Source organism: Lynx canadensis, chromosome A1 (genome assembly GCF_007474595.2).
Source record: "Lynx canadensis isolate LIC74 chromosome A1, mLynCan4.pri.v2, whole genome shotgun sequence".
NCBI classification, from domain to species: domain Eukaryota; kingdom Metazoa; phylum Chordata; class Mammalia; order Carnivora; family Felidae; genus Lynx; species Lynx canadensis.
Genome location: NC_044303.2, coordinates 214456925 through 214474943, shown reverse-complemented (window position 1 = coordinate 214474943; position 18019 = coordinate 214456925). Strand labels below are relative to the sequence as shown.

Here is an 18019-nt window from a genome sequence, read left to right as displayed (position 1 = left end):
GAGGGGCAGAGAGAGAGGGAGACGCAGAATCTGAAGCAGGTTCCAGGCTCTGAGCTGCCAGCACAGAGCCTGATGCGGGGCTCAAACTCACAGATCACGAGATCATGACCTGAGCCAAAGTCGGACGCTCAACCGACTGAGTCACCCAGGCGCCCCATCACCTGTCCATTCTTGAAACTGCTGCTGGCAAGAGGAAGGATGTTACCATCGATCAGCCCATTTTTAGAGCTGAGATACCTACTGCTCATTAAAGGATGGATGAATCTCTGAACAAAAGTCAGAATTCTGTTAGGGGGTAAAAAAGAGGGAACAGGTGCTGTGTAGACAGTCAGCTGTCTCCTCTACAACTCAAAATAAGTCATAGAGTTCATTGTATATTCTAGTGATTTTCAAACAGTTTTTAGCTACTTTGTTCAAATAAAGTTTTACCCAGAAAAATAAATACAACTGATAAAACCAGAGCAGCTGTGACTGTAAACCCCAGGAGGTTATGGTTCCTGGATGATACTTTGACAATCACTGGGAGGGTACTTCTAGTGTTCACATCAAACAGTTTTCTATTCCTTGTCTCCTTTCATCCTTGTGACATAGTTGTACTGTGTGGAACTAGAGGTCAGCTGGCAAGAGAGGACCAGCAAGCAGGGGCATTCAAGAAAGGGAACTGGGCTGGGCACATGAGATTTGGGCACATGAGACCCAAGGCTGAGATATGATCCCAGGGCTAACTCGTTCACTCTCTGCCTGCATGGTGTGAGGGGCCCTGGCCCACGGGTGATATTTGCATCCAGGGGGAAGTGAAAGGCTTATTGACACAAGGACACAGGTGCCAGGTAGGATTACTTCACAAAGGGCAGACAAGACATGCAGGTCAAAGGCTCTAAGAGCTTCATTTTGAGATGGGGTCAATGTAGGGCTGCCACCTAAAATATATAACACTTAGTTAAATTTGAATATCAGGTAAACAATAAAATTTCAGAATAATGTGTCCCAAATATTGCATGGCACATATACTAAAACATTCTACAATATTTGAGATATACTAAAACATTACTCGTTGTTTATCTGTAACTCATATTTAACTGGACACTATATATTCTTTTTTTTTTTTAATTTTTTTTTTCAACGTTTTTATTTATTTTTGGGACAGAGAGAGACAGAGCATGAACGGGGGAGGGGCAGAGAGAGAGGGAGACACAGAATCGGAAACAGGCTCCAGGCTCTGAGCCATCAGCCCAGAGCCCGACGCGGGGCTCGAACTCCCGGACCGTGAGATCGTGACCTGGCTGAAGTCGGACGCTTAACCGACTGCGCCACCCAGGCGCCCCAGGACACTATATATTCTTATTTGCTAAATCGAATACCCCTACATGGGTAGGAAATGAGGGGTCTCCTGAAACCTTAGGATGTTAGAGCTGACTTTGTTCCCATGGTCTCCATTCTGAGTCATGGAGTAGCCAACACCTCTCATTCAACCCAACCAACAGTTTCATCAGAAAAGCTCTGTTAGGTCAGAGTTACTTGAAACACTTGTTATAAATGTAGATATCTGAATGCCACAATGGCTTCCGGGGATTCTGAGGCTCATCCCAGCTTGGGAAGACTGCTTCAGCTTTTCAGTTCTTGAGGGTGAGGATGTCACTTTATTTATTGCATTCAATAAATATTTGTTGAATGAAGGAGGGAGTGAATGAATGATTCCTGCCCGAGGAATCCAGTGTCTATCTTGTAGAACCCAGGAACCCCAGAAGCACAGGCATCTTCCTTTCCATTTCTTTTCTGGTCATGAGACTCGTGGGAAAGGCTTGGGTGGAAGGTGGAATGGAGAGTCTTGGAGCACAGTGGGAAAGGAAGGTAATGACAAGACAGGGCAGGAGAGAGCAGAGCTACAACGGGGCCCCACCAGGCAGGGGGCAAGAGTACCTCCTGGGGAGGTAGGCCAAGTTTATAATCACTTCCTCAGGCAAAGGGACTTGCGATTTCATGTTGAGAACAGGTCTTCAGTTATTTTTACAGAATTCCTTTAGAGTTGGCCTGGCACATGCTCAGCTTCACAGGGAGAATGATCCTGAACCTGGAGTCATCTGACCAGGGTGCTTAAAGCCTGTTGGAAATGCTTCAGCAGAACTTGTTGGGTGGCAGGTAATGGCCATTTTGCTAATCTTGGTAATTTCCCAGGTCAACAGGGTGCCTGGGAGCATCTATTGTCCACCGTGCCTACTCTGGAGGCCTAGCTGTGTAAAGACTAGATTCTTGTCCTAAAACTTTAAATCCATAATGGACCCAACTATCTACTTTCCCCCCCATTTAGACACACCCTGGTGCCTCCATTTTCTCTAATACAGAGAATTATAAAAGTGTTTTTTAAAAAATTCCAATTTCCTATTTTCCTGGCAAGCGGCTTTGCCTTAATGGACGAGAACCTGCTTCCAAGCCGAAATGAGTGTTTGCCAAGCGACGTCATGGATGCCTAGTGCTCTGCCTCTCAACTGAATCGCAGGTCCCCTCTCAATCTGTTCCCCCATCTGTGTAGCCAGGATGCTGCCACAGGGCCATGGGGCTCTGGGAAATGGTAGAGCTCTCTGGAATTTCAGCAGCATAAGGCTACTCAGCAAGGCTCCAGGTCAAGAGTGGTAAGGAGAACATCGACTCCCCTGGCTTTTCCTTTGTGACTTTAGTCCTGGCCCTCCTGTCCTCACTTCCTGTCCTCACCTCCTGTCCCCACCTCCTGCAAGCTCACACACACCATTCCGAGCAGATCAGAGCCATGCTGCAGGGTGGCCGCTACGTGACCACTCTTTGGTCTTCTATAGTTTTGTTAAATCTGTCAGGTGTCATAGGTACTTGGGGGGCAGTAGCGAGACCCCTTCCCCACAACTCTGAACTTAGAAACCAGACAGATTTCTATGTGGAGCATGAAACCAGTACATAGATCATACACAGTTGAATAGCCAGCCTCCGGAACACCCAAGTGAAGAAATTTTCTGTAAAAACATAGAATTCAAACCTTGAATCATAGTGATCTTGGAGAAGATGGGCCCAAATGTGATTATGACCATAATTCAGAGAACAGAAATCAACACTACTGATGTTATGGTATGCAGTTTGAAGAAAGGGGTGTGAATAGAGGGGGTTAGTGAATGTAGAGAACAGAAAAGAAAGCCTCCAGGAGCTAGATGTTAGGAATACCTTTTCAAGTGTTGTCTAGTGTTAGGGAGTCTTAGCTAAGTGAACAGTTTTCCTTTGCAGAGCCCAGGTTAGAGTGGGAGAGTGAGTGGAGAGGGCTTCAGCTAGGGGAGCCTCCTGTGCTCACCTGGTTCTCCTTGTTCTGAAGCTTGCATTCCTCTGCATCCTGTCTGTAGGGAAAGCCGGCAGTGAGTGGGTCGATGCCAACATCCTGCTCACTTAATAATTGTATTTCCAATTGAAAATTAATGAATGAGCTTTCTTGCTGGTAACTGTATATTTACACTTGACAGGCAGATACTCTGTCAATGTGCAGACGGAAGTCAGGTTTCTGAGCCTGGGAGCCTGAAGACATGAGTGAGGGAATTTGACCAAGATCGGGGTCACCTTGTCACATCTCCCTGGCCTACGAGTGGCCTTTCCCAGCCACATCTTTTGCCTGTGTGCATGTTCCTGCACATTAACACAGACACAGCGACAGCAGGATCTGAAGAGACAACGCGTCCAACCTCCTCATTTCTCCTGATCTCTCCATTGGAATGAAACCTCCACTGGATGATTTTCAAGCTAGTTCCTCTAAGTTTCTGCCATCTCTTCTCTTCTTCTCACTCTACTTCGTTTCTCTCTCACCCCTTTTAACAGCCAAGATGGCACATGGGGTCCATAGGGAATATTGGGCACTGGTATGTCACAGGGCTTAAGTCTTTCCTTCTTAATTCTGATCTCCTGCCTGGAAGAGGGCAAATGAGGATTCTTCTTTCTCTCACTCCCATGACTTTGACTTGCTTCTCATCACCATTGTCCTGAGTTTTTTCCCTCAGCGAAGCCTGGGTAAAGGGGATGCTCGGAGATGCAAATGGGCTGAACCTCTGTGCTCCATGATCTTTGGGCTTCCTCTGAGGATACTCTCTCTGCACCAGGCACTCCAGCCCTGATTCCAGCATGCAGTCTGGGAGGGAGGGAGCAGAGGCTGGTCTCTACACAGTTAAGGCCCTTGCCAAATTGGATAGTCTGTGGTGCCTCACTGGAAACACCGGATTTCCTATTGTACCCCACCCCCGAGGCAAGTTGCTTCCCCCTTTTTGAAACCTTGTTTTTTTTTCTGCTGTTCCAAAGAGCTCTTATTCAGTAGGATATATTTCTTCTTGTCTTCTGGAAGAACTGAACTGTGGTTATAAGCCACGAATGTAAAACCACCCAAGGGCCCCCCTTCCTCCCTTTGTCTTGGCAGATATTCAAAATCTGATAAAGCAATTTGGCCCATCTCTTGTGCAGTTTAAAACTTCCATGTGTTGTGTATATGCTTCTAAATGAAGCTAGTGACTCCCTCTTTGGCTTGCTAACTCAGCTCCAAAGTCTAGGAAAATGCTAGAACCAGAAAGAAACTTAGTAGAACCATCTCATTTGGCAAATAAGGAAACTGAGGCTCAAAGATGCTAAATGACTTGCCTGGGGACCTATAGCTATACCTATGGCAGAGTATATTACTGGCTATTAAAAATATTCAATGATGAAGTCAGATCCTGTACAGTTACATGCTAAGAATTTAAATATATATAGTAAGTAGATTATTTACCCAAAAGTCTAAACACTAGATGCAGCTAAACGGTGCAATTGTTCTGAAAGAAACAACTATAAAGTCTCCATTAAAAAAATAATAACTCAAGTGGGGCAAAATGGGAGTGAGAGATACAGGCTTCCAGTTACGGGATGAATAAGTGACAGGAGTACATACATAGGGAAGATACAGCATAGGGAAAATAGTAATATTGTAATGGGGTTGGGTGACAGATGGTGTTACATTTGCAGTGAGCACAGCGTAATGTATAGAGATGCTGAATCACTGTGTTGTACACCTGAAATGAATGTAACATCATGTGTCAACTATACTAAAAAATTTTTTTGGGGCCTTCAGTAAAATTGAAGAAGAACTTATAATGCATGTTCTATGTTGATGGCGTGGTCTATAGGGTTATGGAGGACAGATTGGTGGCATCATGGGTACCCGGTCCATACAAAGTGGACACAATGATCACATTAAAATGGACAACCACAGTGACTCATGATTATCTTGCTGCTAATACAAAAGTTGTTTCTGTCTCAGTCTATTATCCACTTGTTAGATAGCATCTATTTCAAAACATTGAATTGCCATTTTACAGATACGTATGTAACCTCAGAAATAGCCTCTTTTCCCAACCATCATGGTCTTTTAGAATCGAGATACCTAAACTCCGGAAATATTAATCCAGAACTGGCCAAATTTTGACATTCTGAGTAAACAGTCATAAACTTCAGATGTACAAACTTGTTTCAGTCTTTGAAGCCACAGCAAATATATTTTAAGAAGTAACAGAAATAATTTATAGTATTCATTTTGTTTTTCTAGTCCCCAAATGTTTTCTTGCACTTATCATGATGGAAAACATGCATGATATTTTGTGAATTTCTTCAATTTCTAATCATTCCTGTCTTTTGTTATTTGGGCAAATAGTCCATGTTTCAGGACATGCAATATCTTTAAGTATTAGCTTCTCAGAATAGCTGTTGGGTCATTCTTTTTCCTTTCATTTATTTTTCCTTTTTTTCCTACTCTTGAAGAGTTAAGAGACCCAGAAGCCAAAGGATCTTCATCTTGTCTTTATGTCTGTTTCTGTCATTTTTCAAACTGAAGATTGGATGTGGAAATCCCTGAGGTCCCCTCTAAGTCCTCATCTTCTATAATTTATATGGGAACACCTCTCTCATCCCCTAAGGCCCCAGCATAGACCTTTAAAGCCTCACTTTCCAGAATCCATCATGTGCCCACAAATGTACCACTTCATGGCCCTTCACATACTTTATTTAATGATCTCTTCGTCCAGTGGACCACAGCCTCCACAGGGCTGTTCATCATTTCTTCCCTAGGCTAGCATAGTGCCTGACACAATTAATTCTTATTGCATGAAATAAACGCTGGACCAAATTCTTCTTCTGTCTCATACGCACAGCCACTCAGCTCGTCTAGAGGTGGCCATGTAGTTAAAAATTAGCCAGTACCTTGTTCTTACAAGGAATCACAAGGATTTGTATTTGCAATGTTTCTCAATCAGTTGTGGGTTTGTCTGCAACACCTGGGGCTGCACAATGGTACTAGTAAATGATGGGATGAATTCATGTATCCTTTTAGCTCTTTAAGGGCAAAATATGCCTTGCTGCTGCTGCTACTGCTGCTGCTGTTCTTGTTGTTGTTGTTGTTGTTGTTGTTGTTGTTGTTGTTGTTGTTTTGGTGACCCAAATAAAGGTGGAAACTTAATAATGGCTGCTAATTGACAAAGTAGCAGGGCTAAAGTTGAAACACTCAGGGTTATATTCTCAATCTTGAATCTGAGGGTAAAGAGTGAATTAAAACAATATATTCATTAGGGGATTTTGTTCACCTATAACAGATTTTCTAATTAATGAGGCTTAAACAAGGTAGGGGCCTGTTTTTCTCTCATGTAATAAGAAGTCTGGAGGTAGAATGTCTACGGTTGGTACAGATGCTCATAGATGTCAGGCCTTTGCCTTATGGTTGGTCACAAGATGGCTGCTAAAGCTCCAGCCATCACATATGCATTTTTAGCAAGAAAAAAGACAAAAAGTGCCCATGAAAAAAAAAAAAAAAACCCTTTCTGGGGGTGCCTGGCTGATTTAGTCAGAAGAGCATGCAACTCTTGATCTTGGGGTAATAGTTTGAGCCCTACATTGGGTATAGAGATTACATAAATGAACAAACAAACAAACTTAAAAAAAAAAAAAAAAACCTTTCTGGTAACCCCACCAAACTATTTCATAGGCCAGGACTGTATGTTATGGCCACCTCTCTCTGAAGGGGCACTAAGAAACAGGTTTTTTGATTGGGTACTTGCCCCTAAACACAGATGGATTTTTGTAAGAAAGAGGAGAGAATGAATATTATGTAAGCAACAAGCCAGTTTCTTTTGGTTACTCAGACATAATCTTCTTTCCATGCATGGTTTCCCCATTCCCAGTGGAGGTGTCACCTAAGCCTGATCCAGTTAGTCTATCAAGATTAGAGCCCTGGGGGCGCCTGGGTGGCTTGGTTGGTTAAGTGTCTGACTTCGGCTCAGGTCACGATCTCGCGGTCCGTGAGTTCGAGCCCCGCGTCGGGCTCTGTGCTGACAGCTCGGAGCCTGGACCCTGTTTCAGATTCTGTGTCTCCTTCTCTCTGCCCCTCCCCTGTTCATGCTCTGTCTCTCTCTGTCTCAAAAATAAGTAAACGTTAAAAAAAAAATTAAAAAAAAAAAAAAAGATTAGAGCCCTGGATCTCTGGGTGATGTGTGGTCCCTCCCATCACTTCTGGATATAATTCCTTGTGACCAAGCCCTGATACAACTCACACGCAATGCTGGAAAAGGTATAGAATAACTACAATAAAAACTTCCATTTATGAGAGGAGACATGGAAAACACAGCAGTCACTGTCCATATGACCTAATCCTCATGAGCAAAACTAGCAAGGGTATAAACCCTCCCTCTTATGACAGGAACTCCTGTTCATTGCCTTCATGGCCCTGGCCTCTCTTTGGAAGGTTATTCCTCATTCGTTGTCTTCCGTGGCCACTTCTGTGGTGGGTTTGGAAGGACACCCTTTCTGGGGGCTGTACACATTGCCTACTTCTTGTAGATGTGAGCTGCCCAGGGAAGGGAGAGCAAGAGTTATGAGATTGCTGTGGGGATTGAGCCATCCCAGGCTGTTACAAACCAGGGTTGGGGTTTTGGAGTTATGAGATTGCTGTGGGGATTGAGCCATCCCAGCCAAACCAGGGCTGGGGTTTTGGCAGTATGATTCCCCCACAACTTAGTAGGCTCTTGGTCAATTCCTGATGATTTGTTTTCTTTCATTTCTAGCATATGAGTTCTGTCCATCGCCCTAAATTTTAACTTAACATATACTACTTAATGTGTACTGCTGGAACAGTTGAAACAGTGGCTTCCAGTGAGTAATCACACCTTTCTCAAGACTTACAACCTCTGTCTGGTAGGGTCCCACCCCCTTCTGATCAAGCAGGTTTTCTCAGCACTACAAGGGTCCAGCATCTGAGCGTCTCTGGCAATGTAGAGTACGGGCTCAATGTCAAGAGTATGTTCCTTGACAAAGTGACATTTCCTCCCATCTCACTTGCTGGCTGAGTTGAGGAGCTCTAGACTTTGCTGAGAGTGTCAAATCATCTACCCATATTCTAAAAGTTTCCTACCATATTTAACACCATAACCTCAGTGAACACATCAGTGACTTTCCAAGGTACAGCAGGTGGCACTTTAACCAAATGTTTTACATTAAATGGCTAGGGTCACTTTTCCAGTCTGTAAATATCCGGGTCCTTGGCATCTGCCCCCCTCCCTCCCTTTGTCATCCAATTCTATGTTTTAGATTCTATTACTTCTAGTTCCTACACTTCTGGGTATCACAGTGTGTTATTTTGGGGGGAGTTAATTCAGCTCATTAGTTGGATTTTGAAAAATCCAAATAGCAATGATTAAATAACATGGGGGTTTATTTTTTTCATTTCTGTTCTTCTTTTAAAGAATACTTAAAGAATCTCTCTTTTTTTTAATTTTTTTTCTTTTTCCAACGTTTTTATTTATTTTTGGGACAGAGAGAGAGACAGAGCATGAATGGGGGAGGGGCAGAGAGAGAGGGAGACACAGAATCGGAAACAGGCTCCAGGCTCTGAGCCGTCAGCCCAGAGCCTGACGCGGGGCTCGAACTCACGGACCTCGAGATCGTGACCTGGCTGAAGTCGGACGCTTAACCTACTGCGCCACCCAGGCGCCCCCTTAAAGAATCTCTTAAAGAAACACCATGTAACAATTTCTCCATACCTCCAAGAGAAGCTGGGATTTAGTTGAATATATCATGCCCACAAAGAAAAGGACGAGAGAATGGATATTAGGTAGAAAGCCACCCGCTTCTGACACAAGGTACCTATTTTTGTGTTATATGAGGCCCATTGGCGGCAGGGATTACAGGGCAGAGTGCTAGCCTACATGACCAAATCCAGTGGACCTGGTTTCTAGTCCTGATTAGCCTCTCTGGTCCTTAATTAGCCTCTCTGATTTTGTCATTTATCTGAGTCTCTAAAAAGGAGATACTAACAATATATTCCTACAGTATTGTTTTCCAAATAAGTAAGGTAATCCATGGAAAGTGCTCATTTAGAAGAACGTCTGAGTGTGGTTATGCTCAGAAAACATTAGCCATTAGCCAGTGTGGGTAAAATGGTGTCACCACCCTTGTTTTACAGAGAATGAGACAATGGGGAAGCCTCCAGCTCACTGGGGCCAATTCCCCCTCACTCCCTCTTTTGGAGCCACATCTACCCCCACACCTATCCCCAGGGAGCCCAGCAGGCTCTCACATCAGGGTCTTTGCACTTGCTGTCTCCTTAGCAGAGAACAGCCCTTGGCGGGTGATATTCTCTCACTCAATCCCTCACTTTATTTGGGTCTCTTCTCAGAGGGCCTTTCTTAATCTGCTCATACGTCCATCACTCAGTAAGCTCTGATTCTCTTCATAATGTCAATCCCCATCTGACATTATAGTATTTTATGTTTACTAATTTGCCACCATCACAATACAGGCTTCATGAGTCTTTGTAGGAATGTTGTCTGTTTTGTTTAGGGCTCTGCATGGCATAGGCACTCAATGAACATCTGTTGAATGAACAGTAAATATTTAATCAACATTGGTTCACTTTTAAAATGTGAGCTTTTCCCAAAAGTCAAAAGAGGAATCCAGTACAGAAGAAAAGAAGACTAAGGAACTTGGAACTTAGCAGATTCCAGAATAGGAAGACATCAACAATTCAGGACAATTGCAAGAGGGAGTGAGTAAAGACAGCCCAGTATGAATCTTTGAAGCAAGGTCTGGATAAAACTGAGGACCCTTTTCTGCATCCTGCCAGTTTCAGGATTTAGCTTATGGATTTCGGGTGACTCTGGGCTGAGACTTTAGGCGGTTGATTGGTTTCATATAGTTTGGTGTTGACCCATCTTTTTCATTATTGTCCCCCTCTCCCCATCCTAGAGAAAAAAAGTTATAACTCAAAATATTAAACACTAAGGAGTAAATTCTGCCAGATAGCTTTGAGCTTTGCAGGCAGGTACTAACCATTATAATATCTAAGATTTGTTGGCCCCCTCAACCCGACACTACTTTTCTCCCCCTTGTGGGGGCAGTTATTGCCCTGCTGTGCATGCATGATGTCGCTGAAAGAGGATCTTAGAAAGTTGGTAGATTCTAGAATTTTTTTTTTTTTAATTTTTTTTCAACGTTTTTATTTATTTTTGGGACAGAGAGAGACAGAGCATGAATGGGGGAGGGGCAGAGAGAGAGGGAGACACAGAATCGGAAACAGGCTCCAGGCTCCGAGCCATCAGCCCAGAGCCCGACGCGGGGCTCGAACTCACAGACCGCGAGATCGTGACCTGGCTGAAGTCGGACGCTCAACCGACTGCGCCACCCAGGCGCCCCTAGAATTTTTTTTAAGCGTTTGTTTATTTTTGAGAGAGACAGAGACAGAGTGGGGGGTGGTGGGGAGGGCAGAGAGAAAGGGAGACAGAATCTGAAGCAGGTTCCAGCTGTCAGCACGGAGCCTGATGCGAGGCTTGAACTCACAAACTGTGAGATCGTGACCTGAGCCGAAGTTGGACGCTTAACCAACTGAGCCACCCAGGTGCCCCAAAGTTGGTAGATTCTAAACACAGTATCAAAATCTGTTAAGAAGCATTCATTTTGAATTTTGAATGCTAAGGCTGTCAGCTTCAGGCTAGTCAAAATTAATTTAAATTATCATGGCTGTTTACTTTGAGATGGACTCTAATTAGAGAATTGTATATGATAGAAAAAAAGTGAACTGGAACATGCAGTGGGCCTTCATGTCCACAGATTCTGCTCGCTGCTGAAATTGATCTTCGAGATGAGAAGCATTAAGACCTCTAGACAGATCCACCTCTGAGGGAGGTTGGTATTTGTAACTACTTGCAGGTTTCTGTGGTTCTGTATCTTCCCTGGGTCAATGTTTTGTTCCCCAGAATGTTTCATTGGATGTTGTGAAAGAACTACCCATTTCATGCATTGCAAATTTGTATATCTTTTCTTATGCCCTGAGTCAATCTCAAATCATTGTAGTAGATTGGAGTGCTCCTATTCCCCTTATTTATAGAAAATCCCATGAAAAGGAATTGATAGAATAGGGGGATAGAAGGATTACTGGGAAATTCCCAATTATAGGTATGGAGTCAAAAACTTGTTCATATCCCATGAACACCAAAATAAGACTAAATATCCCCAAATAATTTTTCCTTTTATGAAAGCTCCTTCCCTGCCCCCACAACATTGACAGTCAGAGGGTGGGCTCCCAGCAGCCAGGATGGTATCTCTTGACCCTAACCCCTTGCCCTTCACTGATAGACTACAGAGGGACACCTGCTCCATGTTGAACCAATCAGCTTTGCTCACCTCCAATATATCAACAACTTTTGAGTTGCCAAGTGCAGGAAACAACTCAAGGTAAAGTTTATTTTCATTTAAAGGGGTTTGTTTAGTTTAGTTTTGCTTGACCTTTCTTTTTTTTTTTTTTTAAGTAGTTAAATTGTTAAAATGTAATTTATTGTAAGGATTGATATAGTCATTTGGATTGAAGAGGAAGGTAGCAATGCAGCTGTGTCCAGTGTGTCTGAAACTAAGACCAGGAGTGCTGTGGGGAAACCAGAGTATTCTCTCGCTGGTCTTACACCTCTGCCTTCTCCTGATCCGTTTTATTTTATTTCTTGGTAGGATGGCTTTCTTTGCTCCTTTGCTACTTTGTTCACAGCAGGTAGAACATTGCCATCCAGGGCCCCTAGTTCAAAAGTTACAGTTACCTTCACACACTTAAGACTGGACTTTCTCTCTCTCTCTCTCTCTCTCTCTATCTCTATCTCTATCTCTATCTCTATCTCTATCTCTCTCAGTCCCAGTGCTCAGTTCTCAGGGGAAAACACTGGTCCAGCTTGCATGAGATCCCCAGCTCTGGACCCATCACCAGGGGCTGGGAGCTCATATTACATGAACATGGCTACCAGGATTGTACCTATGCCAATTCTGTTACGAGGCTTGTCCTAGACTTATTACACACTGGTTTCCACGTATTTAGGCATCTCTCCTCTGGACTATGAATTCCTTCAGGGCAAAGAATTTGCCTTATTGATGGTATATATTCCCGGTGCCAAGTTCAAGGCCTGATTCTTACTGAATGAATACAAGTTGACAGCAGGAAAAAAAAAAGGTCCTCTAGGCTTTTCTTCAATCAGACTTATTTAAAGAGCATCTTGCCCAAGATATTTACTCTGTTTTCATATGTATGGGACCACTTGAACTGTGACTGAGTCCCTGAATCATTGACCATTAAAACTGTAATTTAAAAGATATTTTAAAAATTGTTCTAAATGACTGAGAGTCTACATGGTAACAGGCACTGTGCTGGGGGCGGGAGGACACTGATGAATGAGACACTGTCACTGTGTTTAAGGACCTCTCTGTTGAGTTTGACAGACCTTGGAGATCACTTAGCTTAACTTTCTCATTTTACAGATGAGGAAATGGAGACTCATAACGATTGCTAGGCCTGATGGAAAATGTTTTGATTTATTCATAAGATTTTAATATGTCTGTGTGGAGTCACTTTGCAGTGAGAGGTGTTACTTATTTTGGCCAAAGGGAACATTCCGTTTTTGTACATTTATGGATTATCTTTTCTTTGATCTTGTGTTTCTTTTTTAATAGGCATGTGATTATGTAGATGATATTTGCTAAGCTTTTGATTTATTTGGAACCAATTAATAGCTGGCACTCAAGTTCTTTGGAAGCTCAAACCTTGCTATATTGGAAATTTCTTTATGGTTACTGAGTAATAAGGTCATGTATTATTGACATGGCTTCTGACACTTCTCCCATTTATTATTATTCCTTGTTAAATCACTTCCTGAGAAGGCTAGAAAATGTTTTCCATCTTAGATGGCATAGTTTATATTGACTTTCTCTGGATGAAAGTGAAATTCAGAGAAGAGAGTGAAAAGGATCATTTTTCTGCATTTGCAAAGGATGGAGGTGAAAGTTTTCTTTGGGGGAGAAGGAGAATTGGCAGTGGACTTCAATTAGCTTTTCGTTGTGGGAACATATCGTGTGCCAGGCCCTGTGCAGAATTTGGTGGGGTCAGGATAGCTGCCAGCTCTCACAGGGGAGACGTGCCTACTGCCGCTGGCCATGCGGGCGTTGGGGGAAGATGCATCATTGCCCTAAGCTGTGTGTTCAAGGGCAAGTCGAGGAGAGGCCAAGTCTCCTCACTCAGAAGCATGGAGAAATATTTCTCTGTAGGAGATAGCTTTGGGTTTGGCCTAAGAGTAGGTCAGTTCCAACAGTTTACCAAAGGAAGGGGAGCAGCTAAGAGCTGTAGGATGATTAGGGACATGGATCCCTGTGAGGCTACATGAGGAAGATGGAATGAGGCCCAGGCTTAGGAAGGGCATTGTCCTAAGACCAAGCCTGAATCTCTCTGTGCTGTTGATTGGCCCTTTCTCTTCTTGGCCTCATTGTTAGTCCTGGAATGGAGAGCCTTCCTGGATATGCAGCTGGGCTGATCAAGGCAAATGGACATAGACTTTAATGTCCTAAGAATGTAAGCTTTTAAATATGTCCAGAACCCCTCCAACAGCCTTCCAGAGAATCTTGTCACATAGCCTCCTTGTTGGATATGAGTTTGATGGGGGCTGTACTGGAAAAAGTCATCTCATTTCCCTGACGATCAGGAAAACTTCCTGGAGAAGGTCAGTGTTCCAGAGGTTTCTGTCTGGGGGAAGGGTGTGTGTGTGTGTGTGTGTGTGTGTGTGTGTGTGTGTGTGTCTGTGTGTCTGTCTCTCTGTCAGTCTGTCTGTATATATATATATATACATGGTGGAAGGATCTTAGCTGGGGAATGAGGAGAGGATTAGGTTCCTGCCTGAAAAAGCAAACATGGTTCTTTCGTAATACAGGAGGCCATGTGTTCTGTCTCAGAGGGCTCATTGTTGTGACTGAAATTTTTTGTTTTTTCCTCTTCCAGGCATAAATGAGTCCAGGTGAGGTCATGCTGTGGCTGCTGGAAGAATACCCCATTTCCACGTTATCTGCATGGGCTCTGCTGTGAAAGGAACCAAACAAGAACTTGTTAGACGCTTCCTTCTCTCGGTGAGCACTCCAGGCACAGCAATTGTTCCACTGTTATTCTAATTGTGTCCTGTCCTCCTCTTGCCAAAGCCAACAGCCCAGTCTCAAGTAGGCATCCTTTAGGCTCATCTGCCACCTTGAACATGAACACAGGGCAAGCTGATGACAGCCAGGGTTCCCAAGGGACATGGGGCCCTGCCCGGTCCAGCCCCCAGAAGCAGGTCTTCTCATGATGTTGGTGTCTGGGAGTGAGCACCATGCCCATCACCCAGGACAATGCCATGCTGCACCTGCCCCTCCTCTACCAGTGGCTGCAGAACAGCGTGAGGGAGGGCGGGGATGGCCCAGAGCAGCGGCTCTGCCAGGCAGCCATCCAGAAGCTGCAGGAGTACATCCAGCTGAACTTTACTGTGGATGAGAGTGTGGTCCCACCTGACCACAGCCCCCCAGGGATGGAGATCTGTACTGTGTACCTCACCAAGGAGCTGGGGGACACAGAGACTGTGGGCCTCAGTTTTGGGAACATCCCTGTTTTCGGGGACTATGGAGAAAAGCGCAGAGGGGGCAAGAAGAGGAAAACCCACCAGGGCCCTGTACTGGACGTTGGCTGCATCTGGGTGACAGAGCTGAGGAAGAACAGCCCGGCAGGGAAGAGTGGGAAGGTCCGCCTGCGGGATGAGATCCTCTCCCTGAATGGGCAGCTGATGGTTGGAGTTGATGTCAGTGGGGCCAGGTGAGTGGGGGAGTGCTGGTTGACACAGGGGCTGGATGGGGGACCACCGTGGCTCATGTATGTCTGCTGCTCCAACCTGCACCGCACCGGGTTTGAGTCCTACTCTGGTAAGCCAATGGCATTTATCTTATAGAGGGAAAATACTAGATTGAAGTACTGTGGTATTTGTATGTTTCTTTTATGCTTCATTCTCTCTTAGAGGACTTAGACTCAGAGTATTTCCTTTTTTCCTGAAACCTAGGAATACTACATGACACAAGAGTATAAGAAATGTCACATTGAGTTAGATCTTCTCCTCCACTCAACCAACATTTCCCCTCCAGTTGGAGCATTAAAGGTTGGGTCCTGGATGTATTTCCATCTGCCTGTCTCATATCACCTTAGTCACAGACAAACAGTCCAGAATCCCCTTGAGATGCTTAGAAGTATCTTTGGACAACCAGCCACCCCTGCCTTCAGTCCCAGTTTCCCCATCCTGAAAGATCCATTTGGATCTCACCTGAATGAGCATATTTCCATTTTTCACCTGTGTGGCCACCCATCATCTCAGTAAGTTATGACCGGACTGTTGTTTCCCAGATGAATCAGAGTCCAAGACCACCCTCAACCTCAGTGATTTATTAGAAGGACTCAAAGGACTCAGAAAAACTCAGGGTTACAGTTTATTATAGTGAAAGGATACAGATTAAAACCAGTAACCGTAAAAGGTACACAGCGTGGGATCCAGGAGAGAGAACAGGTGCAAACTCAGTTGTTGCTCCCAGTAGAGTTGTACAGGTGGGCTCAGTTCTTCAGGCAATGGTGTGTGACAACATCTATGGAGTATTGTCAACCGGGGCAGCTCATGGGAGCCTTGGTATCAGGGTTTTTTAGGGGGTCAGCTGGCATGGAGTGCCTGTGTAGCTGACCTTAGTTACTCAGTGTTCAGTCCTTCCAGAGTTCAAACTAATGCCACATGGCCCAATGCCCGTGCCATAGATTACATTATTAGTATGGCCCAAGACCCAAGGTATACAAAGGCACTCTCATCAAGCAGAATATTCCAAGGTCTTAGAAATTACCTCCCAGGGGTTAGTCACGAACCAATCTTTTCCTTGCAATATACAGAGGTTGAATACGCCAAACTTGCTGTGTTAACCCTTTACTGCACACCAAGGTTTTAGTAATGACTAAATATGGAAGAGAAAAGAAAAGAGAAGTTTGAAGATATTCTGAGATGCATAACTTTTGTGGAGCCTTCAGAGGCTCCTGTGAGGAAAGCTCCTATGTCCCAAGAGAAGAGAATCATGGAGAGAGGGTCACTTTGAGAATCATGGTGACCTTTCACTGAGGGAGATCTCTAACCCAAGGAGACCCTGAAGGGAAGAAGCCAGAGCAGAAGTACCTTAAGTTTAATTTTCTCCTTCCTTTCAGTCTCCTACCAGAGCTTTCCATTGGCAGAAACCAGGCAGAAGCCAGTGGCAAGGGACCCATTGAGAGGGTCCATATGTGTCAACCTGAGGCAGAAGCCAGGGTAGAGAATGGTGGAGAGTGGGCATGGAGGGGCAACGAGAAGTCATTGGTCACATATATATAGTGTGGCCCAAGTTTAAAATGATCTAGTGCATGGAAAGAACATAGCACAGGCCTGGGTGGCGTGTATGAGTACTTACTCAGTAGACTCTCACCAGTATTTTCTTTGGGTTGCCTATCTGACTGAAGAGATGTTCTTGGCTAATGGCTGGGTCCTCAACTAGCAATTACTTTCACTTTCAAGGAGGAATGTTGAAGAGAAATGATTCTATTTAAAGTTAGAAATTGTTCTTAGAAAAGAAAAAGGACTGACCACCATGGTATTCATTGGTGTTGAGAATATGACTCCAGTCCCTGGTGGCTGGGTCCTTGAGGTTAGAAGTAGGGATCAGTGGAGCTTGATGGCAGCCCTCCCAGAGCTGTCCCTGAGAGCCCCCACCATTTACAACTATCTTCTGTGAGGGGAGCTGATTTGGATGCAGAGGCAGAAGGAAGAGCAGGAAGGGGACATCCAGTGGGAGAGCATAATGGTCAACAGCTCCAGCTCCCAACTAGTGCTGCCTCCTCAGGCTCCCACACTTACAAACTGATTGACCTTGAAAAATCATCCCTCTTAGTCTTGGATTCCCAGTGACGTGGAAATGATAACACTATTGATCGTTGATCCGATGACTAAATGATGCAATAATGCATATAGAGGGCTTAGTACTATGTCTAATCCATAGTGCTCAGTAAAATATTAACATCATAATGACTGTTCTACATGGAGCATGTTTAGAAAGACTGGGAATTTATTATCTAAGAGGTTTCTGGAGTCTTTAGGATTTGGAGAAGTTTATTCCATATGGGATAAATTTTCTCATGTATGTTCAGAAAGCTCTTCCCATTGCCTGCTTAAGGTTGTAGACTTTTTAAGAGGCCAAGTTTAGTGTCCCAGGCTCTGAAAGTATATCTAACCCTGAAATGAAAATGCTTTCCAGCTACCAAAGGAGGATTCTTTGGTGATTTTAATTTATTCCTTGAGTCATAGGATGATGCCCATTTTTTTTTTTTTTTCAAAGAAAGAAAATACAGAAGAATAGAAAGGTGATGGGACCAGGGTCATGACAGAAAGTGGGACACAAAACTAGACTCCTTAATGGAGGTTTCAAGGAGGGGCAAGTATGGTATGATGGAGGAGGCAGTGAACTGAGTCTGGGATTCTGGATTTTCTCCATAGATCTTCTAGCAACTAGCTTTGAGACCTTGGGTAAGTGTGTAGGGATGGTGGGGGTGGTGGGGGTGGGGAGGTTAGCCAAAGTGGCCTATGCTAACATATTAGGAGTGAATCTCTGAAACATTTCATTTGATCCACCTGAGCTA

The 18019-nt window shown here is 44.2% G+C and overlaps 1 protein-coding gene across 2 annotated transcripts in view; it reads left to right on the top strand.

Moving 5' to 3' along the window:
• Window positions 1-18019, top strand: part of PDZD2 (PDZ domain containing 2) — a 279185-nt gene that overhangs the window by 32082 nt on the left and 229084 nt on the right. For both annotated transcript variants that reach the window (XM_032594615.1, XM_032594614.1), the window contains exon 2: window positions 14309-15145. In XM_032594615.1, coding sequence (XP_032450506.1) covers window positions 14670-15145 — 476 coding nt within the window. In that variant the 5' untranslated portion in view covers window positions 14309-14669. The remainder of the gene's footprint in view (window positions 1-14308; window positions 15146-18019) is intronic.